At 40.3% G+C, this 27,998-nt stretch overlaps 1 protein-coding gene and 1 pseudogene across 3 annotated transcripts in view; both read right to left on the reverse strand.

Moving 5' to 3' along the window:
* Positions 1 to 708: 708 nt before the first annotated feature.
* Golga5 (golgin A5) overlaps positions 709 to 27,998 on the reverse strand; it is a 33,385-nt gene continuing 6,095 nt past the window's right edge. For 2 of the 3 annotated variants that reach the window (XM_041633357.1, XM_041633358.1), the window contains exons 3-13: positions 27,761 to 27,985; positions 26,164 to 26,383; positions 25,455 to 25,578; positions 22,747 to 22,950; positions 18,033 to 18,203; positions 10,598 to 10,726; positions 9,233 to 9,331; positions 6,686 to 6,911; positions 4,923 to 5,028; positions 2,318 to 2,381; positions 709 to 1,129 (exon numbers count right to left, since the gene is read on the reverse strand). In XM_041633357.1, coding sequence (XP_041489291.1) covers positions 1,049 to 1,129; positions 2,318 to 2,381; positions 4,923 to 5,028; positions 6,686 to 6,911; positions 9,233 to 9,331; positions 10,598 to 10,726; positions 18,033 to 18,203; positions 22,747 to 22,950; positions 25,455 to 25,578; positions 26,164 to 26,383; positions 27,761 to 27,985 — 1,649 coding nt within the window. In that variant the 3' untranslated portion in view covers positions 709 to 1,048. The remainder of the gene's footprint in view (positions 1,130 to 2,317; positions 2,382 to 4,922; positions 5,029 to 6,685; positions 6,912 to 9,232; positions 9,332 to 10,597; positions 10,727 to 18,032; positions 18,204 to 22,746; positions 22,951 to 25,454; positions 25,579 to 26,163; positions 26,384 to 27,760; positions 27,986 to 27,998) is intronic. The other variant, XM_041633359.1, reaches the window with a different exon arrangement.
* On the reverse strand, positions 15,948 to 16,968 carry LOC121434424 (annotated as a pseudogene).

The raw sequence follows: 27,998 nt of genomic DNA on the forward strand, positions 1-27,998 counted from the left end.
ACACTGAAAACAAAAGCCCAATCATACCTAATATGACCTCAAAAACTTGATTTGAGGGCAAGAAGTAGGAAAGAAGCATTCCATAATGTGCAAGGGTCTAGGGCTTTCTGCTCCCTGCAGGCCAGTTCTAGTCACGGCAATGGTGTCACCAAGGTTCTCAGCTGGCACCAAGTGGCCCAAGAAAAGGACTGCTCCCACTCACCAAGAACCATGTGTATTAAGTACATAAAAGAGACCACCAGGACCAGGGTGACAAAGCACATGTGACTCTAGACAAAGATGAAGAGGAAAGACAATTCAAAGATTATGCTGGTCATACAGAAAATGTCCCCTTTCAAAGGTTAACCACAGTGTCCAGCTATAGTGTTGGTAAACAGACATCTTGCACATGCTCTAAGCAGGGGCTACAACACCCATGAACTGACTCTGAGATAAATGCTGGGGAAAAGCAAGATAACACAGAGGCAGAGAGCAGCACAGCACGGAACCACTGCTGTCACTTAGCGACCGTGGCTGTGACTTCCAGCCCCACTCATTACTAACCATTGGAGAGGTCTTCTTTAAACAGGGATTAAAAATCATTATTTAAAAGAAAAATGCACAGCGAAATTTATTTATGTATTTAAAAAGAGTTATACCAATCAGGAATCTAAAATGTAAAAATTAAATATTTGCAGTTAAATATATGAAAATATAAAGCACACTAAGTTATTAAAAAGAAATCTTTTTATTTTTCTTAAATATAATTAGTTTCCCTGATTATAACCCATAATCAGTGTCACCTAAAATATAGAAATGTCTCTACAGAACAACCACCCCAGGTCTCTCTCTCTCCATATTTAGGGCAATTGTACTCAGAAAAAGCAGAGCTGAATTTGTCAAATTACTGTCTGCATTTAGAGACTCTCATGGAAATAAGGGAGAGTCAGACACCAGAGTAATAACTTAAAATTAAAAGCTTTCCACCATGAAACCATCTTGTGCACTATTCCGAGCAGTCTCAGGTGTTGGTCTTCCTGCAGATCCCAGCTCTGGACAATGGCTCGGCTCACTTGCCATACGGTTGGTCATGGTGCATTTCTGGTGAGTAAGTCAGCAGGACAATCATGACCCAGAGATGAAGCAAAGCCTAGAGGGAGGAAAAACAATTCATGTGTCAGTCAGTCTCTGTCTAAGGACTGTGCAGGGAGGACAGGGACCATGCCTTGTCTTTGTACCCCTCTAGGACAGAGTCTGAAACACAGCAGGGGCTCGGTACATGTTTACTGGCTGATCAAAGGAGCCAATGAGCTCAGGAACAGAGAGCTGCAGACTGCAGATCTCCTAGTTGAGAGGAGAGGCCTGAACACCAAACACTTGTGACTCGCATGATTCTGCAGGAACAGCCAAGCAGGTGACTGTGCAGAGCTGGGAAAGCACTGTGAGGCAGACAGGTGTTGGCTGGCAAGTCCTGGTGAGAAAGTTAATGACTGGTGATCTGAGACAGTTTAGCCAGCTTTGGTGAAGAGATGGGAAAGTACCCTTGACAGGAGCAATGAATCAGTGGCAGAGGTTGAATTTGTGACAAACTTCTGGCTCCCTCGGGACAGTATGAATGACATAAGGATCCATTAGTTGGGATGTGTAAATTCTGTAGGCAGCACACACAGCATCTAATTCCGACTGGTACCCACAACACTCACGGTGGCAGGTGCCTGGACAGGCGGCCCCTGTGTGGTGCACTTTGAATCCTTTCTGATGTCCTTCCTGTTTTTCTTCCTCCCCACCCATCCATCTTTCCTAAACCTTTTTATTTGAGGAATAGCTCTTCCCTTTAGTGGATCACATAGAAATTTCTTTTCACAGTAGGCCCTAACCTCTTAGAGATGCCCCACTTAGCACAGTGAGTGGCTTGTCAGCATAGCACACATGAACCAGAACCCAACTACTGCAGCTGGTTCTGTGCAACTAAACAGCCCAGAAGGAAACAAATCAGCCTTGAGATCCTTCTAGAAAAATAAAGTAAAACACATGAAAATAAAGCAACTTTACAGCGTTAAAATAAAAATGAAATCAGTTGTTTTTACTGTACTTTTGTTGTCATTAGACAGGCTTAAAAATGGAGGCGACAAACTACATTGCAGCTAACTTTATCTTCAGAAAAAGCCTCTGAGCAATTTATGTTCTCAACATAATAAATGGCTAACTTAAAAGTTCAATTACCAAAAATGAGTTCTATTTTCTTTCAAAGCTAATTAGTAAAATATGAGTAAGATTAGCAGCCAAAACAACAGACAGAAATCAAGTATACATTACTTTTTCAAATAAATTTACTCACCATATAGATAATTACAAACACTCGTGCTATGGGGTATCTTCGGAGAAAAATTCCCAGGCGGATACTGTACAAACAGGTAAGAAAAAAGGAATTATACTCAAAGCAAATCTTCTTGAGTTGACATCCTTTTGTGTGTGTTTTTGTTTCGAAACAGGGTTTCTCTGTGTAACTGTCCGGGAACCCGCTTTGTAGACTAGGCTGGCCTCAAACTCACAGAGATCCACCTGCCTTTGCCTCCCGAGTGTTGAGATTAAAGACATGTATTGCCACTGCCTGGCTAATATCCAATGCTTTTGTTTGTTTATTTGGTTTTGTTTTTGCTTTTGTTTTTTTGAGACAGCTTTCCACTGTGTAGCCCTGACTGTCCTGGAACTTGCTTTGTTGACCTGTCTGGCCTCAAACTCACAGAAGTCCATGTGCCTCTGCCTCCCAAGTTCTGGAATTAAAGATGTGTACCACCGCCACCCACTCTAGCTGATGTCTTTTAAAAATCACTCATTCACACTATTCCTGTGACTACCACAGAGGAAATTTTTATTGTAGACTCACATGATCACATAAAATGACCAACAGGAAGGGCAAACAAATACTTCAATTGTTATTTGAAGTTAGCTATTAAAACTTCAGTACAAGCATTTATTTGGGAATGTTGATCTAAAAACTTCTGCATAGATACGTTTTCCCAAGAGGACTAAACCATAGGAATTCAAGGAGGGCCAGGTTTGGTGGTAAGCACCTTTAATCTCAGTACCGGTAGACAGACCTGTGTGAGTTTGAAGCAAGCCTGGACTACACCTACAAAGTGAGACCCTGTCTCAAACAAACGAAACAGAAAAAACAAACTCAGGCAGACACGTGCATGAATGTGGCAGAAGCAGTGTGATATCCACCCTCTCTGCTCACAGCTCTTTGCAGGCTGCTCCTTTCCTTCCTCTTATTGTCACTAGAGCTCTCACACAGGGAAGTTTTCTACAGGTGCTATGCTGAATACACGTGCTTTATTCGGACAGTGACTAAAGTCCTGTGGCTTCAGAACTGTCTCTGTCTCTCTTTTTGAGACAAGGTTTCTCTGTATAGCTCTGGGTGTCCTGTAACTCACTCTGTAAACCATGTTGACCTTGAACTCACAGAGATCTGCCTGCCTCTGCCTCTTGAGTTAAAGGTGTGCACCACCACCCAGCTATTATTTATTTATTTATAAACACCACTGCAGAGAGGACCAAAGAGATGGCTCAGCAGTTAAGAGCACTGGGTGCTCTTCCAGAGGTCCTGAGTTCAATTAACAGCAACCACATAGTGGCTGATAACCATCTGTAATGAGATCTGCCACCCTCTTCTGGCCTACAGGTGTACATGCAGATATAGCATTCATGCATATAAAATAAATCTAAAAAAATATTAAAAATAAATATTCTTTCAAAAATAGTTATACAATTAAAAAACAAAACAAAACAGCTCTATTCTGATTTAGAAAGGCTAAGAAAACATTACTCTTATCATACAATCCATTAAGACCAAGTCTAACTATAAACACTCAGCGGAAAATTGGCATATTAGAGGGTTTTTTAGATATGAAATTCATCAAGGTTCTAGGTAAACTGTTAAAATATTTTCTTTATAAAATGGATGCTTGTGCTGGGCAGTGGTGGTGCACACCTTTAATCCCAGTACTCAGGAGCCAGAGGCAGAAGGAGCTCTCTGAGTTTGAGGTCAGCCTGTTCTACATAGCTCTACAGGACTGGATTCATAGCTACTGAAAAAACAAAAACAACAACAACAACAAAAAAAACAGAGGAAAAAAAAAGGAAAAGTGGATGCTTGCAAGCATAAAAAGTCTGTATGTAAATGCATAACATAAATTCTAAATATTACTTATGGGCATACATAAAACAAGTTATATCGTACACTGTTCAGCTCTATAGTGAGCATCTTCAAACCCACGATGAAGAACTGAATGAGACACCACAAGGACACTTTCAGTGAGCTGTTCTGAGGAAGTCTCAATATATGGTCCAAGCTGGTCTTGATCTCACGAGCTCAAATGATCCTATCTGTCTCCTTAGTGCTGGGACTGGTTTCAGTGAGTGATGACAGCTGCAGCCATGCAAGGTGGTGCCCTCCTTTAATCCTAGCACTGGGAGGCAGAGACAGGTGGATCTCTGAGTTCGAGGCCAGCCTGGTCTACACAGTGAGTTCCAGGACAGCCAGGATTACAGAGAAACCCTGTCTTGAAGAATAAAAAAAAAAGAGAGAAAGGAAGGAAGGGGGGGGAAGGAGCGGGTAGGGAAGGAAAGAAGGAAGGAAGGAAGGGAGAGAGAGAGAGAGAGAGAGAGAGAGAGAGAGAAATGAATCTACCTACTGCTCTTGGTAGAGTTTGTTGGAAGAGGACGGAAAGGACTGAAAATGTTCAACAATGCTTAGGCACTGGCCGACTGCCTAAGACAACTTCACAGCTTGGGAGTATCACAAAGGAATAAGGGAACCGCTACTTTAAATATTAGGGCCAAAATAAATATTAGGCCAAAGGGCTCAGGGTGGCTGTACTACCTGGAAGACATTATTAAAATAGTTGAGGCCGTCACTCATCCTGAGTGGCAGTGCTTACCTAAACTGGTCAATGGAGCTAGCAGCTTTGCGAACTTTTCCATACATTCCTGCCAGATTAGTTTCTGTGTCATTAAAAAGAACAGGAACATTTCGCAGGCGTGTCCCTGTTTAAATAAGAGAACAGATTAACATACTGATAGCAAAATTGACTTTCTAAGAAAACTAGAGTTGAAAATGTATCATATTGTAAAAGGAAGAATTTCTTAAGGCCAACTTTCTAAGCACTGCCCTTAGAGTAAAAGAAATTATAACACAGATCAACTACAGAAAATGCTTCAATTTCCACAAAATTTTACTAGACACTAAAAAGTTCACAATATCTGGTGCTTGCAAGAAACAACATTCCTGGGCCTTGACTTTAAGAGAGGTCAGTGGTTCTGGACACCAAGAACGCTGGCTCCTAGATTCCTAGATGGGCACTCCAGCTCCACCCCACTCCAAACATCCAACTATCTCTTTCTTCTGGATCACTCAGGACACCAACTCATGTACCAACTATGACTCCAGTCTCTTTCTCTCCATAGCCAACTCCTTCTCTTGGTGTCTTCCCATTCTGGTATATAACAATTCCACCCTTCCATCCACTCAAGCCAAAATCCTTCACTCTTTTTTTTTTTTTGCAAGCTTTTCAGTAAACTCTACCAGCTCACTTTTCAAATAAATTCTCATATTCCCTCCATCCCCCACCAATCCCACTCTGACCACTGAATCACATCACCATGCCAGGTCTGTGTCGTCCAGACATCATAATACAGAACAAATCAGATCCCTACCTTACTTAGAGTGAAGTCTTTATGCAGGTCTATGCAGCCTTCTCCAAGTTCTCTGAATTCACCTTATACTACTCTCAGCCTCACTCCTTCCTGGTCCTGAATCATCAGAGACACACGCCCCCGATGCTTTTGCATCTATTCTTCCGGTTACTTGGAACACTTCCTCCAGGCCTCCTTGCAGTTCACATTCTCATCATTTGGAACTTTGTTTGTTTTGCTTTTCTTTTTTTTTTTTCAAGACGGGGTTTCTCTGTAGTTTTGGAGCCTGTCCTGGAACTAGCTCTTGTAGACCAGGCTGGCCTCGAACTCACAAAGATCCACCTGCTTCTGCCTCCTACGTGCTGGGATTAAAGGTGTGCGCCACCACCACCCGGCTCCTCTTGGAACTTTAATAACGTGTTGCTTTTCAACTGGATTTTTCACTGGCCACCCTACTTACATTACAACTGATCCTCATACATGGCATCCTCTTTAAATTTTTTCATTTTTAAAGGAGTGTTAAAGTCAAAGAACTGAGAAATTTGCTCTATGACTGCATATGGGTTTCATGAAGTCATGAGATTAAAATTCTGATATTGGTGCTGATGTACTTATTTTGAATACGCATCTTAAAAATCTTCAAATTTTGTTATTATTAAAGTGCATGGACAAACATGCAAATTAACACAGACTTCAACACTAATAGCCATTTAATAAGGGATCATGAAAACACATTTCCTTTAAATGTCCTGAAATTTCTAAACTACGGAATTCCTGCCTTGCTTGTCAAGTGTCTTATTATTCCAACACGCTTCCCAATCCAAGGCCCTATTTCTCCAAGTCTGACAGCTGTGAGGCCTAAGTCCATATACATCTTTCTAAGGGTTATCCTAACAGCCCAGGGACCAGGTCTCACACCAAGAAAAGAATCATTACAGATCCTTGAAAAAATGGTCTTTCTGTAATTTTTCAAAATTATGTTTTGTTGCCATGTTCTTTCCAGTGTTACCTTCACCACTGTCAATTCCAGACATGTTAATGGAGGATCCGCTGCTGGGCCCAGTGGAGACAGAGTGCACCTGCTGCTCCAGGCGCTCTAGTTGGAAGACTAAGGAGTTCTTTTCTGTGCTGAGGTTCTCTATCATGGTCTGCTTCTGGATGACTGTCTCTGTCAGCTGATGGAGTCGGCTTTCTAGCTCCGACTGGCTGCTGTTGCTTAAAGTTTTGTTGGTAAGCTGCAGGGGAAAGTGTTCACTTAATCAGTTCATAGGCTCAATGGTACATGGTATAGAAAGGACAAAAGGACATGAACTGGGTCTTCAAATCTGTACAGTGATAGAGATTTCTCACTGGCTAGAAGTGATTTTTGAACTACATCAGTAGGTCGCACACCAGCAATTAAAGAATGTAACAGAGAATGTAATATTTCCTAGAACGTATATAACACATAGTATATATGTATTATTATGTTAACTTCTTTGTTATTAAGAGACCGAGTCTCCTTTTGTAGCTCTGAACTCACTACATAGCCCAGGTTGGCCTCAAACTCATGACCATCCAGCCTCAGTCTCAGAATACTGAGGTTATAGATAGGTAGGTAGCACCAAGCTGAGCTTCTCTTCTGGTTTTGCAAGATGAATGCAAACGTGACATGAAGACACACTGTAAACTGCACTTCTTACTGCAGCTGGCATGGTCAAGTTTACAAGCCACAGTTCAAACTTCTTCAGTGGGATTCCAAATCCACAGTTCAATAGTGTGGCACCCTGAAAAATGAGCTCTATGATCCCCTCGCCAAACAACTTTGGACAGAACAGAGCATTTCCATCACCAGACACAACCCACTTTTAAAAGTTTGCTTTTGCCTGTTCCTGGGTTTCCTGGAAGTGGAATTTCAGGGGAATACAGAGCAGACTTAGCTAAACTGCCACATCATTCTATACATTTTTATCTTTTTGTTTTTATTTTATTTCATGTGTATTGGTGTTGTGCCCACATGCACGTCTGCATACCGTATTCATGCCTACTGGTCATGAGGGCCAGAAGAGGGTACTGGATTCCCTGGAACTAGAATTACAGATGACTGCTGAGCCACCATGTAGATGCCCCGAATTTGGGAGACTGAGGTAGAAGGACCACAGCACATTCAAGATCAGCCAGGACAAAACCGCAAGACTTAAATATTTGTCTTAAAATAGATAGGTAGGTAGTAGGTAGGTAGGTAGATAGGTAGATAGATAGATAGATAATAAAATAAAGGGGGAGCCAATTTCCCCAATGCTGTGCAAAAGCCAGCAGCACGGGCTGCTTGCTCTAACCTGAATGCTGAGCCCCTATCTTGGGAGTGAGTGGGACACATCCTAGTTACCTGTTAGCTACTCACAAACTCATCTAACCCTCTGGAAAAGGTCTGTTCAAGTCTTTTGCCCTTACGGTGGCTGTTTGCTTCCCAGAGCTGGGCCATGTAGGACATGTCTGAGGAAGCATGAGGAAGGCTGAGGAGGCGCAAGAAGCCTCTTCTCCCAGTCAGTGACTGTCCTCCTCTCATTTCTGTACGACCTTTTTTTTTTCTTTTGTAAGCAGAAACTTAAATTTCGATTAATTCAATTTATCAGTTTGTTTTCTATGACTAGTACCTGTTGTGCCTGCTCTAAGAAACCTTTCTTCTTAGCTGGGCAATGGTGGTACATGCCTTTAATCCCAGCATTTGAGAGGCGGAAGCAGGTGGATCTCTGAGTTTGAGACCAACCTGATCTTCAAAGCAAGTTCCAGGACAGCCAGGGCTACACAGAGAAACTGTCTCGAAAAACAAAAACAAATAAACAGAAAATAATGAAAGAAAAGGAAAAAAAAAACCTTTCTTCTCTTAAGTTGCATAAAGGGTAGCTCGCATTTTCTTTCTAGGCCTTATAGTTTAAGCCTACCCCCATCAAAAAGCAACTTTTTGAGGCTTGTCATTGTGGCACAAACCTTTAATTCCATTATTCAGGAGGCAGAAACAGACAGATCTCTATGAGCTTGAGAGGCCAGCCTGATCTATACAGTGAGTTTCACACCAGCAAAGTGAGACCCTGTCTCAAAAAAAATTCTTTTTTTTTTGTAAACTTTACAAAAGGGACAATGATTAAGGTTTATTTTGTCTATGTTTTTTCTTCGTCACAGAATAGTTATAAAAGCGTGGAAAGTATATTATTAGTTTATATTATATATTACATTCTTTTACATTTTTAGAATTAGGAAAAATATCATGACTTTATAGATATCCTACTAATTGATACTACAAAGATTAGTCAATTTTTTGTTAGGAAAAAGAAACCACATGATAATCAGCATGCTCAAACTGAGATCAGAAGTCATGCAGTTTTGGAGATAAGTCCAGCCTCAGATGAAGGGGCTACTTCTACAGAAGAAAGCCATAGTGTATTGCAAATGAAGACTCAAGTGGTGTAAGATGAAAAGTCTACAGCAGCTCAAACCCTCACATAAAATCCTGAACGACATGGAACGAGAAAGCCGTACTGAAGCAACTCAGGTCACGCACTTCCCTCATTCCTACCTGGTTCCTTAGTTTTTGAATTTCTTCCTCTCGATCTTTAATTCTGCTTTGCAGGGTGCTCTTTGTTCTATACAGATCTTCTTCCATGTAATGGAATTCCTAGTGTAAGGCATGAATAAATCAATAAGCATGCTCCATGCCATCTCCAGAGCCCAAACCCCACACTGACTCATATTGAGCACTCATTCCATGCCACAACCACACAGAATGGACCAGGCATGGATTTGGATGGGTTGATGAAAACAAGTCAGCATGATGCTGTGAACACTGCCTCTGAAATACATGCTAACAGGATAAATCATCAGAAAATACAAGCTATTCTTACCTTACAGCAGTAAGAAAGACTGCACCATCATTTGTGAATGTAAGATTTATTACAGAATATTACTATTGATCATGACAACAAACTGAAGAAGATATTTGCTATCTATGATAAAGACTGATGCTGTCAGTAATTTAATGTTCATAAATGATTTTTAAAAATATGAAATAAGGGCCGGTGAATACAAGGCTGACAACCCAGTAAAGATTTACTAGGAGTGTTACAAGAATTCTTCCATGTTCTAGTCTTTACAAATTCAAGGTTAAACTTACTTAATAAGGTACACATTTAATCCTAAAATTAAATACTTTACATCTGGGATCTCTGATGAGTGAGTAGCCCTCAGCTATGGTCAGCTTATGCTTCTCTACTTCATCCTTTACAAATGGCATTTGAGAGGGTGCAGAGAAACATCTGTCACAATAAATCAAATGCATGAAACTGCTGATCTTTAATACATAGCAGCTCTTTGAATAAACTGAAATGCAATTCTGAAAGGACAACTAATCTTACAATTACATTACCTAAGACAGCCTGCAACACACATGCCTTGCAGGTCTTTGCTTGGTTTTTCTCCTGTTACTTTTAAGTATTATTCCCATAATAAGTTCTAAAGAAAAATTCATGCCAGGCAGTGGTGGTACACGCCTTTAATCCTAACAACACTTGAGAGCAGAGGCAGGAAACCCTCCCTAATAAAAACAAAACAAAACAACAACAACAACAAAAAAGAAGGCTTGATAGGTAATGGTGCTTACAATTCAAGCCTGACAACTTGAGTTCAATACCTAGAACCCATGCAAATGTGGAAGGAGAAAACCAACCCCACAAGTTGTCCTTTGACTTCCACAAGCAAGCAGTGGCACACAGATGGCATGTATGTGCCTATACTGATACATCATGCATATAAACAATAATAATATCCATAAAAAAAACTAAAGTAGGTGGGATGGAAAAGCAAAAGGAACTGGCAAGCTCCTACCTTCCACTAATACTTGAGCCTGTGCTATCAACTCTCCTGGGAAAGAGGTCCCTCTCCTTACCTGTTTCATCCGGTCCAGCTCCATCTCCAGCTCTTGTTTAGAGGCTTTCTGCCTAGCTATCTGGTCTTGCAGATCTTGTAACTGTTCTCTTGTTGATTCTGCTTCACTAACCTGCTGAGCCTCCACATCCTAAGAAGAATCATGCACACAAAAGCAAAAATTAACAGTTCTGTTCAACATAAACTGTACAACAATCACATGTTGTAGACAGGGCTCTGCAGCTCCCAAAGGGAATCAAATCAGCTATCTTCACTATGCAGTTTGGCTAGGAGTGAGGGAATGACCAGGATGCCACAGCTGTCTGGCCCACAAATCATCTAGCTTATTAGTGCCCGGTAGTTTGCTAGGCAATGCTTTCATTTAAAAGCGAACACTTCCAGAGAGCTGAAGTATGATGCCAAAAGAGACTTCACTATATTAGTTTGTAGAACTTTAAGACAATTCTGAAGCCATTTCTGACAATTCTGAGCCCTCTCAGATCCCCCCTGGGAACCAAGGACCTAACAAATTGCCCACACATGTACTGAAATGTTGGGAACTTTCCATCACCTCCCTGAGTCCTTGTGAATGTTCTCCAAATAGAACTCAGTTATTGAATAGGGGAAAGATAACCCTTAGGTGTTGACTCAGTTACTGATGTTTTGACTTAGGCCCTGGGAAAGGGGCAAAGTGACCCTCAGATGTTTTCCTTATCTCATCTGATCTGGCAACCACTCTCCAGCCAATTACTGGTAATAGCCCTTTTGAATAAGCTAATCATAATAGTTAAAGAACAACCCCCAGACACCCCCTTCCTTCTGTGGTTTTTTCCTTTAAAAAATAGCCTGTACCAGCCATTCAGGGTCTTTCTAGCCTCCTGAATGCTGAAAGACCCTGTCATGACAGAATTAATAAAATCCTCATGCTTTTACATCAGCTGTGGTGTGAGAGATGGTCTCTTGGGGCGACTCCTCTTTGGCGATTGGACTCTAGGGTCCAACAAGTTTCACTGTAAGTGGTGTGCGCACCATTAATCAGCACACAGAGTAACTACTGACCTCACCGAGGTTAGTATGTGAGCTGCTTCCAGCTTTACTTTGGCTACCCAATTGCATATCTCCCCATATTTCTTACTCTCACTTTTTCAAATTCAAGTGGAAACCAAGAATGTTAGTGCACACCTTTAATCCCAGCACTCTGGAGGCAGAGACAGGTGTTCTCTGTGTAACAACTCTGGCTGTCCTGGAACTCACTTTACAGTCCTGGCGGGCCTCGAACTCAGAGATCCACCTACCTCTGCCTCCTAAGTGCTGGGATTAAAGGTGTGCACTACTGTCACCCAGCTGTATACCTATTTTTAGTTAAAAAAATATTGTGATGCTTTTGAATGGTGGTAGGTATGCCCATCACCATGTGTATCTACCTGTAAGTAAGAGGACAAGGTGGAGTCAGCTCTTTCCTTCCATTTTTTTACAACACATTTAAAACATCAATTTATTGTTTATTGCCAAGATTTATAACAAATTATTTAAAAGTAAAGGCCAATTTTTAGTCCCCATTTAGTTACTTGTTTCATTTCACTCTACGCATACTAAAGTCAAATATGTGAAAATACCTGTTAATGCTCAACATTACTATAATATATCTGATTTATGATAAAAATTATATATTTTTTATTTTTTGAGACAGGGTTTCTCTGTAGCTTTGGAGCCTGTCCTGGAACTAGCTCTTGTAGACCAGGCTGGTCTCCAAGTCACAAAGATCCGCCTGCCTCTGCCTCCTGAGTGCTGGGACTAAAGGCGTGCACCACCACCACCCAGCTGATGCAAAAATTATTAACACTCAGTTAGTACATCAATTATCACTCTGTCAAGCAGCTTATTTTTATAATTCAGAAATAGGTTATTAGGACAGTCAAAGATGAAATTTAAATTCAGGGGCAGACCATTTTACTTGATTGATCAAAATTTAAAATCAAACAGCCTTCATTCTATAATACTTCAAAGAAATTTAATGTATGGTTTTTGAGAAATACCTACATTGCCAATATTACAATTTGATACTTTTAATCAGAGATATCTACACTGCCCATACACCATCTTCTAGCATTACATCTGATACTTTAAATCATAATTATTATAATGGTCAAAGAAGTTTAGTTACTAGTTACTATCAATTTACTTATACATAAGCCAAGTGTGCTTACCCTTTCCACCCTCTCCCAGTTTTTGAAACTTTGATGTGTTGATTTTGGTTTATACTCAATATTAAATTCCTATGACGGCAGTCCTGATCCATCCACAGAAGAAGCAAGATGTGACTGCCCTGCTGAATAAGGTACTGAGCCACACGGCTAACACAGCTAAGAATAATGGGATATACAAATTATAAGAGTTAATAAGAAACCTGAGATAAATGGCCAATCAGTTTATAACTAATGTAGAACTCTGTGTGATTTCTTTGGGACTTAATGACTGAGGGAATCAGGCAAGACAAAGAAAACATCAGACAACAAATGGTGCCCAGTGTGTGGACACCTGCATCCACAAAAAGCCTGACAGAGCTTGGGAAGTTAATTCTAGATAGAAAAGAATAGAGTTAAGCATGGCTTATTGATAGCAGCATTTTCTCATGTGGGCTCTGCTTGCTAGAGGCAAGCACTCTCATTTAAAAGAGGCTTCCTGACTCAGCTTTAGCTGAAAAACCTTGCAGCTCTTTAAAGAGGTCCTGCCACGAAACAATTAAATGGTGTTGATGAAAAGCTGACCGCATACTTTCTGTTGGTGGCAGGGACCTTGAAATGCCATAGGATTGTGGCAATAAACACATAGTACCTCAGTCATGAGGCTAGAATCTCAGAAAGCTAAGAAATAGGCTGGATCTAGCCATCAAATCCACAGCTTTAATCCTACCCATATTGCTTAGCAAATTAAAGACTCATGTGGTCATAAAAAGAGAAATATACAATAAAGATAGATTCAAAGACAAAAAAAAACTCTAAATGGTTTACAGTGTGTTTAAAAATATATGCAGGCTTGAGAGAGAAAAGAAAAAGGTTAAAGTCCTTTTAAAAAAAAGAGAGTAGTTGGGTATGGTGGCACACACCTTTAATCCCAACACTTGGAAGACAGAGGCTGGCAGACCTGTGGGTGAGTTCAAGGCATGGTGGCACTCGCCTTTAATCCCAACGCTTGGGAGGCAGAGGCAGACAGATCTCTGAATTCAAGGTGTGGTAGCACACACCTTTAATCCTAGCACGCAGGAGGCAGAGGCAGGCAGATCTCTGTGAGTTCAAGGAAATTCTGTCTCAAAAAGTCAAAAATTAAAAATAAAAGAAATAGTGGTTAAAATAAAACCACATAAAGATGAAAAAACACACAGAGAGTCTGGATACTGTATGTTATTATGTTCTCTTTGAACTGTTTGAATGCCGAGGAAGGAGCAACAGATGCTAAAAGATATTTGTTTATAAAAATAAATAAATATATTTGTTTATAAATGCTGCTGAATTAATCCAAGATAACTATTTTGAAAATACCTTGACTTCAAAATTGAAGTCAAAAGATATGTTACTTTGGAGAAGAGGTTTTGATTTTGTTTTCACAGAAAATGAGAGGCTGTGGATTTATTCTGAGGTAAGAAAAATCAGGTTTGATCAAGGAAGACACCTGAGAAATCTCCAGTAGGAACAGATGGCCCAGATGTCTGAGTTCTACATCCAGAACAGATTCAAGACTGCTGCCTGAGATCAAGATTCACAGTATACTCCAATCAGGACTTGATCATAATTCTAAATTTTCTATCGGTCCCCATAAGATTATCAGTGCCCCCAACCAGCAGGAAGTATCCTGGAAAACTACATCCACATCCCCCCAAAATGGATTATGGATATTTTCCTTTGTTTAAAAAAAAAGAGAGGGGGAAGTGGTGTGTGAGAGAATGGTCTGTATTCTGTCAATTATGTTTTAAATAAACTCTGATTGGCCAGTAGCCAGGCAAGAAGTATAGGCGGGACAACCAGACAGGAAGTAGAGGTGGGTCAAGGAGAACAGGAGAATTCTGGGAAGGAGGAAGCCCATCCTCTGCAGTCCTTGCCCAGCCACAGAAGAAGACTGCCTCGCTGAAAAAGGTACTGAGCCATGTGGCTAACACAGACAAGAATAATGGGTTAATATAAGTTATAAGAGTTAATAAGAAGCCTGAGCTAATGGGCCAATCAGTTTGTAACTAAAAATTAAAAAAAATTTCTTTGACACTTAACATACCACAAGTTGATGACACTTTCAGAGCAAAGCAGAACTGGACAGTCCCCTTCAGTGCTTCCACTGAACTACTGAACTGACTGCTCCGTCATGCTACCTAATGAACACTGATGTTCTTTAGTTACAAGCGTAAAGACATCTACCTACATGAGCTTAAAAATTGATCTGCACAAAAGAAATTATATAAAACAAATTGGTTTTTAAAAAAATACAAAAGTAACATCTGTCACTTCTGTCATGCTGACAACTTGACATATATACACATGCAGAAAGTTCCAACTCGTCATCTGTGCTCTAATATGATGAACAAACTGCCACTATGTTTTCACTGTCAGAAAGTGTATTCAAAATATTTCATATACTAAATACTGCAATAGCCTCTGTACATATAAATGATGCTTATAATAGTTTTTGCTTTGATTAAAAGAGTCTTAAGCTAACATTAAGTACACTAAAATCCACAACAGTTCAGAAATCTATGACCTTACAATAAAGAAATCCAAAATGCACAACTATAAAAGCAAGAAAGCCAGGAGGTGGTGGTGCATGTCTTTAATCCCAGCACTCAGGAGGCAGAGGCAGGCGGATCTCTCTAGTTCAAGTTCCAGGATAAGTTCCAAAGCTACAGAGGAAATCCTGTCTCGAAAACAAACAAACAAACAAACAAACCAAAAATAACCCAAGAAAACTATAAAACAAGGAATAATTACTGTCATGCAAGACTTAAACTGAAAATTGCAAGGAAATGCAATTTAAATCAGCAAGCTCAAATACACTCAAAAGGGTCAACAGCGAGGTCTACCAACAGCAATAGACTTAAAAAAGAAAAAAAATTCTCTTTGCTAACATAAATCCTATCTTCCAATCTGTCCTCCAGTTGAAGAGATTCGCTCTTCTACAGTTGTTTTAATGAAATCTTTCTTCACAGTTAAGTTGTAAGCAGGATAGTTTTCATGTACCTCTTGACAAATCTGCTTCAAGTCAGCATCAGCCAGTAATTTCTTCACTGTTTCCTTCAACTCTTCATCTGTAGGTGGTTTTTTCAATTTTTTAATTTTTTTTTTTTTTTTGGTTTTTCAAGACAGGGTTTCTCTGTAGCTTTGGTGCCCGTCCCGGAACTAGCTCTTGTAGACCAGGCTGGCCTCGAACTCCCAGAGATCCGCCTGCCTCTGCCTTCCGAGTGCTGGGATTAAAGGCGTGCGCCACCACCGCCCGGCTCAATTTTTTAATTGTTCATCATCAGATCTTCAGATTCAGATTCTTTTTGGAACTGGTTTGATTCTTCTTGGTGGCGCTGCTATCTGCCTTCTGAACATCAGCACTCTCTAAAGATTTGTTACTTTGAGCAGCACCTTCCATTTTGCTTTTTCTTTGAGAGCTGTCTTTTTTGATGGTTGCTCCTCTTCACATTCTTTCTCTCCATCTTCTGAAGACTCTTCCTTATTTTTCTTCTCATCTTCATCTCTACTGGATTCATCTGACAGAATTTCAGGACATTTGGTTTGCTTTGACTTCCTTGTTGTTCCAGAACTGTTCCATTTCTTTTTACTACCTTTGCTTGAAGATTTTTTTGGATTTTGGCAATGGTTTGCCAGAAGGCTTTGGATGCATTAAGAAATTCCAGATCCTCTTCACTAGTTTGCAGTTCATGCCTGATCTAAACCAAGAGCTGCACAGATGCTCTTTACCATGGTATTTCTAGACTTTTTGGGTACTGCCTTTTTTAAACAGAAAGCCACTGAACCGACCTACGTTCTTCTTTAATGAGAACACTGCCTGCTCTGTTGTAAAGTAGTTTGTGTAGATTTCTAAGTTCATCTGTTTTTTTTTCTTACTCAGAAAGAAATGCATCCTTTCAATTTCACAAAGTTTCCGACCCTTCCTTTGTGCAACTGTAAATGGCTTTGTAAGGAAGATACTTATATTGTCATCAATCTTTCTACTTTCTTCTTTTCTCTCTTGCCTTCCACAGTGAGACTCTCTTCTCTTTCTTCCTTCTTCTCCTCACCCTCCTCCCTGGGGCCCCACATTTTGGGCTCCTTCTCAGACACTGGATGCGCTGGGCCATCCTCTCCCTCCACAGCAGAGAGCACTGATGCCCTACGCAGCTGGAGATCTCAGGTGCTGGGTGCGCACGAGGAGGCCACTCTGGAGTGAGAAAGTGCGAGGGCAGAGGTTCTTGCTCCGGCTTCTCAGAATCAACAATATTTTCAAAATGGCCATTCGGGAAGCAGAATGGGAATGCCTTTCCTTCCATTTTTACGTAAATTCTGGGAATTGAACGCTGGTATCAAGGTTGCACAGCAAGGGCCTTTATATGCTGAGCCAGCTCTACTAACAGCTTCTTAATTCACTAGCCTACTACAGATTTTGCAAATTTCTTGCGCAGGGAAGAAGGTAGATCAGTGTCATTTATGATACTGGCATGAAATGTTAAAAACAAGTCATTTTTATATTCTTACCCCCAAAGCATCAAACAGACATGAATAAATTTAGCTTCTACACAATTTCTAACTAGATGTGATTGAATTCTTTGGAATTCATATTTATTTACAAATTTAAGTGATTCCACTTTAAAAAAAAAAGACTAGAATGTTCATTACCCTGCACTTAATCTCCTATCACCAGAGCCCTCCTATGCTATTTGTGTCAAAGACCCCATATTCATGTAGAATAAATGGCCTAGTTTACTGTTTTGTGTTAGGGGAATTGGACTGAGGGCTCCCACATGCTAGGCAAGCAAACTATTACTGAGTCATAATCCCAGATTGTTACTTTTAGATTAAACACAGCACTTATTAGACTATGCATAAAACTATATAATTAGTTTCTGAGTACATGCTAATATCAGGAAACATTTCGGTTTGATAGAAAACCCCGAACTAATCTGTTTTTAAGTGGCAGAATTTAAGACCCATACATTTAAAGAATCTTGTTTGTTTTCTGGTACAGTTCAGGCTTTTATGTACAGGGCAGCATGTGGTAAGTACTTCACCTGTGTTTGTTACTCCTTAGAGTTACAATTACTCAACAGACAGGACACTGTAGATACAGATTTACATGGTAGTTAACATTCTAGCAGAACAAAACACATTGTTTCAATATGCCAGTTCCCCTTAATGCAGAAGCATAACCCCTCAAACTGATGTGGTTGGGGTAAATGGTTGTCTGGGATGCTAAGCAGTGAGTGTTACCTGCAATTCAGATCTCAGCTGATGTATCTGGCCCTTCAGCTTCTGGATCTCCTCCTTTTGCATCTCCTTCTCATGCCGAAGTTCTTCTAGCTCCATGCTGCCAGCAGTATTGCTATCTAGGCCTTCAAAACTGGAGCCTTCCTTTAAACTGTTTATCAATTTTTCTTTAGACTGTTGTAAAACAGAGAGTATAATTAAGCAAAAATGATATCTTATTATTCTTTTTATAACTGTTTTGCCTGCTAGTACGTCTGTGTGCCACATGAAGGTCTGATGACCACAAAAGTCAGAAGAGGGCACCAAATCCTCTAGAACTAGTACAGACTGTTGTAAGCCACCACCTGGGCACTGGGAACTAACTCATCTCTTAGAGTAAAAAATGTTCTTAACTTCTGAGTCATCTCTCCAGTTCCCAGCTTGTACTTTACTTCATTTCATATTATTCATTTTTTTGTGGTGCCAGAGAGTGAGCCCGGGGCTGCACACATACTAAGCACACTTTTCACTGAGCCTTATTCCCAGCTAGCTTATACAGTGTCATCTCACCACACAGAAACAAAGCCACCAGACATTCATCCATAGAGGAAATCCACAAGTAATTAAAGCCACAGGGATAAAATTACAAGAGATCCTTACCGTATTAACCTTGGATCTTTTTATTTTGTTTTGTTTTTTTTTTGTTTGAGACAGAGTTTCTCTGTGTTACAGCTCTGGGTGTCCTGGAACTTCACTTTGTAGACCAGGCTGGCCTTGAACTCACCGAGATCCACCTGCCTGCCTCCCAAGTGCTGAGATTAAAGACAGGTGCTTCCACCACCTGTCTTGTCCTTGGATATTAGAACTCAAGATCTTGTTATGGTTACAAATGTTTCTAAGACTTTTCTACTATTTTCTTTTTATCCCAATCATACTCCACTTAAGTAATGCTTGGGTAGCATCTAAGATGCGCTTGGCAATGTAGTGACACCAAGTCCCATTCTGGAAAGCGCCCTCTGCCTCACAAACTAAACAGGAAATTAAAAGCACCCAGTAGAAGAATACAATGAACTCAAGCAAGGGGAAATGGTCAGATTATTGCAGAGTTCTGAGGAGGAGAGAAGGCTTCACTTGAAAGTCAACGTTTACACTGACATTAAAATACGGCTGTTTTAAAACATACAGAGAAAACTCCAAAGCAAAGTGGTGTGAGGGAAAGCACTGTGTGAGGCAGCTCAGAGTTTGGGTCAATTTGTAACGGTTTCAGATGCCAGGCTAAACTTTTATTTATTTTTGTTTTGTTTTGTTTGAAATGGAGTCTTGTACTATAGCCCAGGTGGATCTTGAACTTGTGGCAACTCTTCTACTTTAGCTTTCTAAGTGCTAGAGTAACAGGCAGGTGCCACCATATCTGGAGACCAAATTATTTCATTTGACTTGGTAGGCTAAATCCAATTACCAGACAGTGGGCAGGGGAGTGCTGTCACCAAGATGCATTTCAGGAGGGATGATCGGGAAGTATTGTATAGCAGGTGTCCAAATGATGGTCCATGGGTCAATCTGGCAGCCTGTTTCTGCATAGCTCAAAAGCTAACCATGTATTTCACATTTCAATAGGATTATAAGAAATAAAAACAAAGAATATACTGTGGCAACCATTTTAGCCCATAGAATATATAATACTTACTGGGCACTAGGTAGTGGTGGCAAACACCTTTAGTCCCAGCACTTGGGAGGCAGAGGTAGGCAGATCTCTGTGAATTCGAGACTAGCCTGGTCTACAGATTGAGTTCCAGGATAGGTTCCAAAGCTACAGAGAGAAACCCTGTCTTGAAAAAAAAAAATTTACGTTGGTCCTTTACAGAAAAATCTGTGGATCCCTGGCATGAAGGATGAGCAAGAAGAAGAGATCTAAGACTTATAAAGATCAATGTATAAAGTGCCAATTCTCAACCAGTAAAGATCAATTTTTACACCTTTAATACAAAATTTTAAAGTTATTCTCCTTTCAAAGAATTTTTCCTTTTAAGTGGAGGAACTGTAGGCATTTTCATTTCTTTCTGCAAACTTTATTTTTCAATTTGAACATCACCATTTATATGCCACCTCCCATCCAATCACAAGACCCCAGCCTGGCAACTCTCACACCTGCATCCAGTCTTTGGCCTTTCATTATGTCGCCAGTCAAGCTGTCGTTGTCTTTATGTCTTTATCTCCCAGAGCATATCGAACCTGCCCTTTCTGAGAAACCCAGGGATTCCACAGGTCAAATCCAAGAACTCTACCTAGTCCTCATCACATCACAGAAGCTGCCTAACTGCCCATCATTGTCCTTAGGAATTCTTCCCTGGCCCAACTTCTCCCTGGTTCCCCAAACTCTGGTTGCTCTCTTCTTAGGAGTTTTCTTTGCCCAATTTGTACATGCTGATGTTTAGAACTGTATAATTAGTCCTAGGCCTTCTCCCCGCAAGCTACACGCCATTCACGATTGATTTTACCTACACCCCAATTGATGCTATCTCTTGTGGCTAACACCCAGACCTTCTGCTGAGCTTTAGGCCTGAATTTCTACCTTCCTGACGCGTTCACATCAATGTCCTATCAATTTTTCAAGATCATAATTTGTCCTAATAGCCTTCAACCCTAACATGCCATCATCCCTCTTTGTTCCTTTCAGAGGACAAGAAACAATACCCTTACATGCAAACAGATACCCTGAAGTCATCCCAGATTCTATCTGACTTCTTTCCCTTCCCTCCAATTAAATTTCTAATTTAAATTTCTCAAATATTCTATCTTCTACCTAGTAGCTATCCCATTAGCCACCCTCAACTTTACACACCTAGATCAGGCCCTAACACGTCTTATAATCACCTGTTAGCATCTGCTTGCCTCTGCTCTCATCATTTCACTTACCCCTTTCATTACATCTATTGAGTATCAGATATTGCTTTAGGATGCAATGAAGACCAAGATGATGTCCAACTCTTACCTAAGTTCTTTACTGCTGCTACGCTTCTTAATTTCAAATCTTATAATGCTACTCAGTTTCTTTAGCACCTCTCCCCCATCACCTACAGGATAAAACCTGAATGGGCTTTCACAATCTGGTTTCAGCCTGTCACTGGGTTTTTTTCACCATCACCTAAACTCTGGCACTAGTTCCCTAGGCATACTGTGTTCTCTCTGGACCCCTGCTTCTGGCACGGCTTCTTTATCTAAATCTCTACCCTATGTGAGCCTCCCTGCTCCCCCTTCACAGTTATCTTTATAGTGTCAGCTCAGTGCAGTGAACACTGGCATCCCTTTCTCTCCAAATCCTACTGTACTGCATCAATGACTTTACCCTGTAAATTATTTTGATTTTTTTTTAAGATTTATTTATTATGTATACAGTGTTCGCTTGCATGTATGCCTGCAGGCCAGAAGAGGGCACTAGATCTCGTTACAGGAGGTTGTGAGTCATCATGTGGTTGCCAGGAATTGAACTCAGGATCTTTGGAAGAGCAGACATTGCCCTTAACCATTGAGCCATCTCTTCAGCCCCCTATTTTGATTTTTTTTAAAAAATCTGCTAACCTGAATGTGCCCTTAAATCAAAAAGAATAAACAAATAAGTAAATAAAGTTTTGTAAACAAGTGTGTGTGTGGTGGGGGTGCATGTTTTTACTGCTAGCTGACAGCAATGTTTTCCAGGACAAAACAACAAAGAAGCTGGTTTGGAGTTGAGGCTCTCAACACCTAAAGAACCAAGCAGCAAGAACCTGAGGTCAGGAGGTGAGGGTTAGAGGCATGCTTGAAGTCTCATGGGGGACAAGTATAAGCAGAGTGAGCAGACAGCAATATAAGGTAGGAAAGAGGATATAGGACAGACTTAAAAGGGACCTTTACTCTTTGAAGACTAGGAAGAGAACCCCAGAGGACTAGAAACAAGGACACGAGAAGACAAACTAGAAGGTAAGGTAATGTTGCACAGAAGACTGGATCTCCAAGAAGGTGAGAGCTGACTGTGTCATCCAAGTCAAAGTCAAAGTGTATGCAAACACAACAAAATATAACAGCAAATACACATTCAGGTCATTCTAGACGTTTTAGAGAAGAAAAGTTCAGAAATGTAACAGATAGAAATTATATGATGGAGCAAGGAAAATAAGTTCTTAATAAGTAAAGACAGTATAGTCCTAACCATTCTGATGTATCTGACATTGAGACAAAACAGGGAACGGCTCAAAAAAAAAAAAAAAAAAAAAAAAAAGGAAAGCAAAACATAAAACCATCTTTGGGAGGGGTCCCAAAACCTAGTTCTCAGTCTTCCACTAAGTGACCACACGCTTCCGTGAGCTAGGACACAGCACCAGTAGTCACACACATAAAAACAGCAAGATGTATGAGAAGCAACTAAATGAAGCAGGTGGATGGAACCCATGCATAGACAGACAGACCACACTAAATAAAAGCAAAAGCGCACATTTGCTCTCTGATGAGAAGCTGAAGGCTACATTGGTGACTTCAGTTTTTATAGGAACCACCAAAGGGATATAACATACAACAATAGCGTTATAAGAGATAAAGGTAGCAAGCTGAAGATGTGAATCAGGCAGTGGTAAGCTCAGAATTTCTACCCTTTCCAAAAGGTCCTAAATGCAGCAGGGCAATGCAGCTAACACATCACCTCACAGTATCTAGGGTGCTGGTGCCTCCCAGCGAGGGGTACATCAGAGTGTACACTCATGCTTACCTGGAGTATTCGTGTAGCTTTCTGCTTGTAGTCAGTCAATTCCTGCTTAGAAGACTCCAAGCTTGACCTGTGTAGCTTGACTTGCTGCTGGAGCTCATCAACCTTCTTCTTCTCCTCAGAGTACTTTCTTTCTGCCTGAGTAACCGCTTCTGCCAAATTCTGACGTTCCACTTCCATTTTATTAAGGCGTGCAGTGAATTCACTCTGTGGTAAATTTTACATTACACTTATCCTATCATTTAGTTTGAAATATATTTATATCCATGCATTCAGATATCTTTAGGGATTTATTAGCTCTAACCAACAGTAAGGTGAAAAAGAATAGAAAAATATATAAAGTTGTGGCACCCAAGCACAGCAATGCATTAAAGTTAACTAGGACTTTGTTCAAGGTGCAACAAGGTCTATTCTGAGGTTTAGTGAAATGGAATTTCCAATTTTGGTGCTGGGGATCTGTTTTCTAAGAAATGTGCGAGAAATGGTGCTGTACACCTAACTCTAGTACTTGGGAGGCAGAGGTAGGAGAATTGCCACAAAGGTGAAGCAACCCTCAGCAGATCAGTGAAAGCCACTATTTATTTTATTTAATTTTGAGCAGATTTTCTCACCAAGGCTAGACTGGCTGGCCAGAGAGCTCCACCCAGAACTGAGGTCACAGATTTGTGCTACCATACACACCTTTTTTACATGACTCCAATCTCAGGTCCTTGTGCTGGTAAAGCACGCATGTACTAAAGCCTCTCCCCAGCCTCCACTTCATTATTTTTTATGGCCTTAACAGGGTTTCCTTGTATGGACACGTCACAGGTTGTTTATCCCAGCAGCAAGCGACATTTGTATTTGCAGCTTTGCCCAGATACGAACACTGCTCTACACAGTCAGCAAGCTTTATGTGAACACACATTTTTTAATCTCTTGGGGAGATATGTAAAGTAGAACTGCTAAACCATAGAAACTCTATGTCTCTCTGTTTAGCTTCTTGGGGAACAGCCTATTCTTAGAAAACTTTTGAATATTTTTAGAACAATTAGGTATGTGACTAAATTTTAAGGAATATAAATATAAACCAAGTATCCCTGAAGACAGTTTCAATAGCTGAGTGAATGAATTGCAATATGCTGTAAGTGTAAAGTACATCAGGTTTTTGTTTGTTTGTTGTTGTTTGGGTGTTTTTTCTTTTCTTTTTCTTTTCTTTTTCTTTTTTTTTTTTTTTTTTTGAGACAGGGTTTCTCTGAATAACAGCCCTAGCTGTCTTGGAACTAGCTCTTGTAGACCAGGCTGGCCTTGAACTAACAGGGATCCACCTGCCTTTGCCTCCCAAGTGCTAGGATTAAAGATTTTTGCCACCACCGCCCAGTAAGTACATCGTGTTTTAAAAACTCAGAAGACAGAAGACAATGTAAAATATCTCATTAATATATATTTTTCTTCGAGACAGGTTTCTCTGTGTAGTCTTAGCTGTCCTGGAACTTGCTCTGCAGACCAGGCTGGTCTCAAAATCAAAGATCCACCTGCAATTGCCTCGTGAGAGCTGGGATTAGGACTGTACTGCCACCACCTGGCCTCTCATTAATATTTTCTAATATGAACTACAAGTTGAACAGGTTGTTTACCCCTTATTCAAGTATTTCATGACCAGAAGTATTTCAGAATTGTTTTTTTCAGATTTTAGAATGTTTACAGATGCAAAATAAGAGTTTGAAACCTTGACTGTCCAACAGATTCATCCTTGAGTCTTATAAAAACAAACCATTAAACCGGGCATGGTGTTGAATGCCCTGAATACCAGCCCTTAGGAAGAAGCAAGTGGACCTCTGCAATTTTTGAGGCCAGCATGGTCTACATAGTAAAGTCCTTAGTGACTTCCAGGGCTACATAGTGAGACTCTGTCTCAAAAACAAAACAAAAACAAAAACAAAACAATCCCCCAGCTGGGCAGTGGTGGTGTACACCTTTAATCCCAGCACTTGGGAGGCAGAGACAGGTGGATCTCTGTGAGTCTGAGGCCAGCCCGGTCTAAAGAGCTAGTTCCAGGACAGCTAGGGCTATTACACAGAGAAACCCTGTCTCGAGAAACCAAAAAAAAAAAAAAAAAAAAAAAAAAAAGGGGCTGGAGAGATGGCTCAGCGGTTAAGAGCATTGCCTGCTCTTCCAAAGGTCCTGAGTTCAATTCCCAGCAACCACATGGTGGCTCACAACCATCTGTGATGAGGTCTGGTGCCCTCTTCTGGCCTGCAGGCATACACACAGACAGAACACTGTATACATAATAAGTAAATAAATAAATATTTAAAAAAAAAAATAAAGTACATTTAAAAAAAAAAAAAAAAAAAAAAAAACCAAACCAAAAAGAAAAGAGATGTAAATAGTACGTACAATTTTCTCTTGAAATAAATGAATCAGGTTAAACTAGAACTAGACAAGGTTAAATAAAAGTAAACAAGATACCCCAAGCTGGCATTTACTGAATTGGCAATGGTTGTTACAACCAAATTCAATGACAGATGCACAACTCTAATGAACATTAATCATTTTAATTTTCTCTAATATGTAAAATTAATTTAGCAAGGATTAAGATAATTTTTTCAAGTATCTAGGCTTCTGTTCGACAAATGCATGGTAGAATTCTGCTGAGGAATGAATGTGCTATGAAGTACAGAGGCAACCCCCTGCCTGAGCACCAGAAGAATGCAGTATCTCCTTCTGACCTGCATCTGTTTGTAGCTCTCCTGCTCTCTCTTCAGAGTGGCATCGGCTTCATGCAGCCTCTCCTGAAGAGTTTGCAGAGCTTGGTTCTGTAGACTACTGCCTTCATTGTGATCCTGCATTATTCTAAAAGAAAATGATCACATCAAAGAACACACTTCCACAGGGAGCAAGCAACCAGGTGCCATAATTCCTAGAGCATCTGAATTAGTCAAACCAAATAGGTGGCGTAAGTTTTTTCTTAATTATTTACTTAATTGACTGGTGTTTTGCTTGCATGTATGTCGATGTGAGAAAGTCAGATCCCCTGGAACTGTAGTTACAGACAATGTGAGCTACCATATGGCTGGCTAGGAATTGAACCCAGGTCCTCTGGAGGAGCAGCCAGTGCTCTTAATCTCTGAAGGCATCTCTCCAGCTCCAATCTAGACATTCTGAACAGAATATTTTTGTATTTTTAGGACAACTATAAGTGCATACCATATATTAAATGTATGGATGGCACTATGCTTTTCAAATGTTCTCAAGTTTTCTAATAATGTATCTCAATGGTTAAAAAATGAATCCATTTTAATCACTCACATTTCCAACATTACAAGAAATTTTCCCTCTTGTGAATTTCTAAGGAAGCTGACTGTTCATAAGTTGCAAACACTACAATCTTAGTGTCCGTGTTCTAGCCTGCCCTTCTTGACTAGCAGAACTACCTACCGTGACTTCTCACTCTGCAAAGCTTCCAGTGCTTCCGTGCGGGAACTCAGCAGCTGGTCAGCCTCCTGTAGTCGCACTTTGAGCACAGCCAGCTGGGAATCCTTTGCAGCCACTGCTTCAGTAAGGTCATCGACTTGGGCTCGTAGTTCCCGAGTTATTCGATCACTTTTTGAATGGTCAACATTCCATTTTTCAACTCTTGCCCTTGCCTTATTTAATTCTAGAAAAAAATAAAATTTCTGTACTCAAGCAAAACAGAATACATCTTTTTATGATATGCTTAGTGATATATGTAGTCTGCCACCAAAAACAATTTTAAAAGTATCGAAATAAACTTCACAGGGTTTCATGAAACATTAGTTTCAAAACATATCATGTCTTTATTAGTCCAGGCAAACCAAAGCTTTTTTTTAGTCTTTTTAATAATCTTATTCTGCCTTCTTCAGTGCCTAAATAAAACTTCCCATTGTTCCATCACACTGCTGTCACTGGCCCTAGGAACCAGGGTAGACATTTCCTTTATCCTTTCTTCCTCAGCCAGTCATAGTATTCACATCCTCTCTGTCGCTACCACACCACAGACACGTTATTTGTTTTCTTTTTTTTCCCAAGGCGGGGTTTCTCTGTATAGCCCTGGCTGTCCTGGAACTCACTCTGTAAACCAGGCTTGTCTCAAACTCAGAGATCTGCCTGCCTCTGCCTCTTGAATGCTAGGATTAAAGGCATGTGCTACACCTGGCTATTAATTTTAGAAAGAATTAAGTTTACGTGTATGGGAGTTTTGTCTGCATGTATGTATGTGCATCACATGCATGGCCAGTGTACCTGAAAGTCAGAAGAGGACACTGAATCCCCTAGAACTGGAGTTAAAGATGGTTGTGACCCACCCTATTGGTTCTGGGAATACAACTTGGATCCTCTGGAAGAGCAGGCAATACTCTTAACCACTGAGCCATCTCTCCATCATGTCTAAAGAATTAGGGATTATCTACTTGTAGTCATGTCACTTTTCACATAGAATTCCATGTTCATTTACGGTTCCTGAAGCGGCAACACTGTGACCCTGCCTACTAGAGTCCAGCACTTAACCCCAACTTTGGTTCATGACATAGTTCTCCTTAAAATCAAGAATAAAGTGAATAATTAGATTTTATTAATATCCAGTTTCTACTGGTTCTTAAATTAATAATTTACACATATAAACCCAGTATTTGTTAGGCTGAAACAGAAAGACTGCTATAGGTTTGAGATTAGCCTAGGCTATAGTGTAACGTTGTTCCCCCCCCCCTTTTTTTTAATTTAGTGATGCCTTAAAAATCTGAACTAGCCAAAATTCTGTTTTTTTTTTATTATTGACAGATTTTATTAGGTTATCATTAAATTTGAATTGGTTAGCTAGCTGTTCACTGTACTTTATTATCGTTTGGGGGAGATACCCGTTAAGAATTTCTCTAAAATACTTGACACATATTCTAGAATTTCAATTTTGATCTAAACAGAATAAAATTCTTTCACAATAATGATACAGCACAAAAGGATCTTATTAAGTAGATACTGAGCGGCCTTTTTTTTGTGCTCATAGAAGAACTGGTTCTACCTTCTTGAGTTTCTTTGGATCTCTGAAGTAGTGAGGCCATTTCCTGATTTAAAGACTGGACTTCATTCCTAAGCAACTGATTCTCCAGGCGGAGATTAGACAATTCATGTGATCTGTTCCCATCAGGGGGTGCCTGGCTGTGCTCCGTGCTGGGGGCCTCAGATGCCGTGCTTTCCTTTGAGGACTCCTGGTGGCCTTCAGGCACTGAATCAGAACTATTCACTTCTGCAAAACAAGA

Source organism: Microtus oregoni, unplaced genomic scaffold, assembly GCF_018167655.1.
Source record: "Microtus oregoni isolate MIOR12 unplaced genomic scaffold, Mior012 000043F_ref0000047, whole genome shotgun sequence".
In the NCBI taxonomy this organism is placed as follows: domain Eukaryota; kingdom Metazoa; phylum Chordata; class Mammalia; order Rodentia; family Cricetidae; genus Microtus; species Microtus oregoni.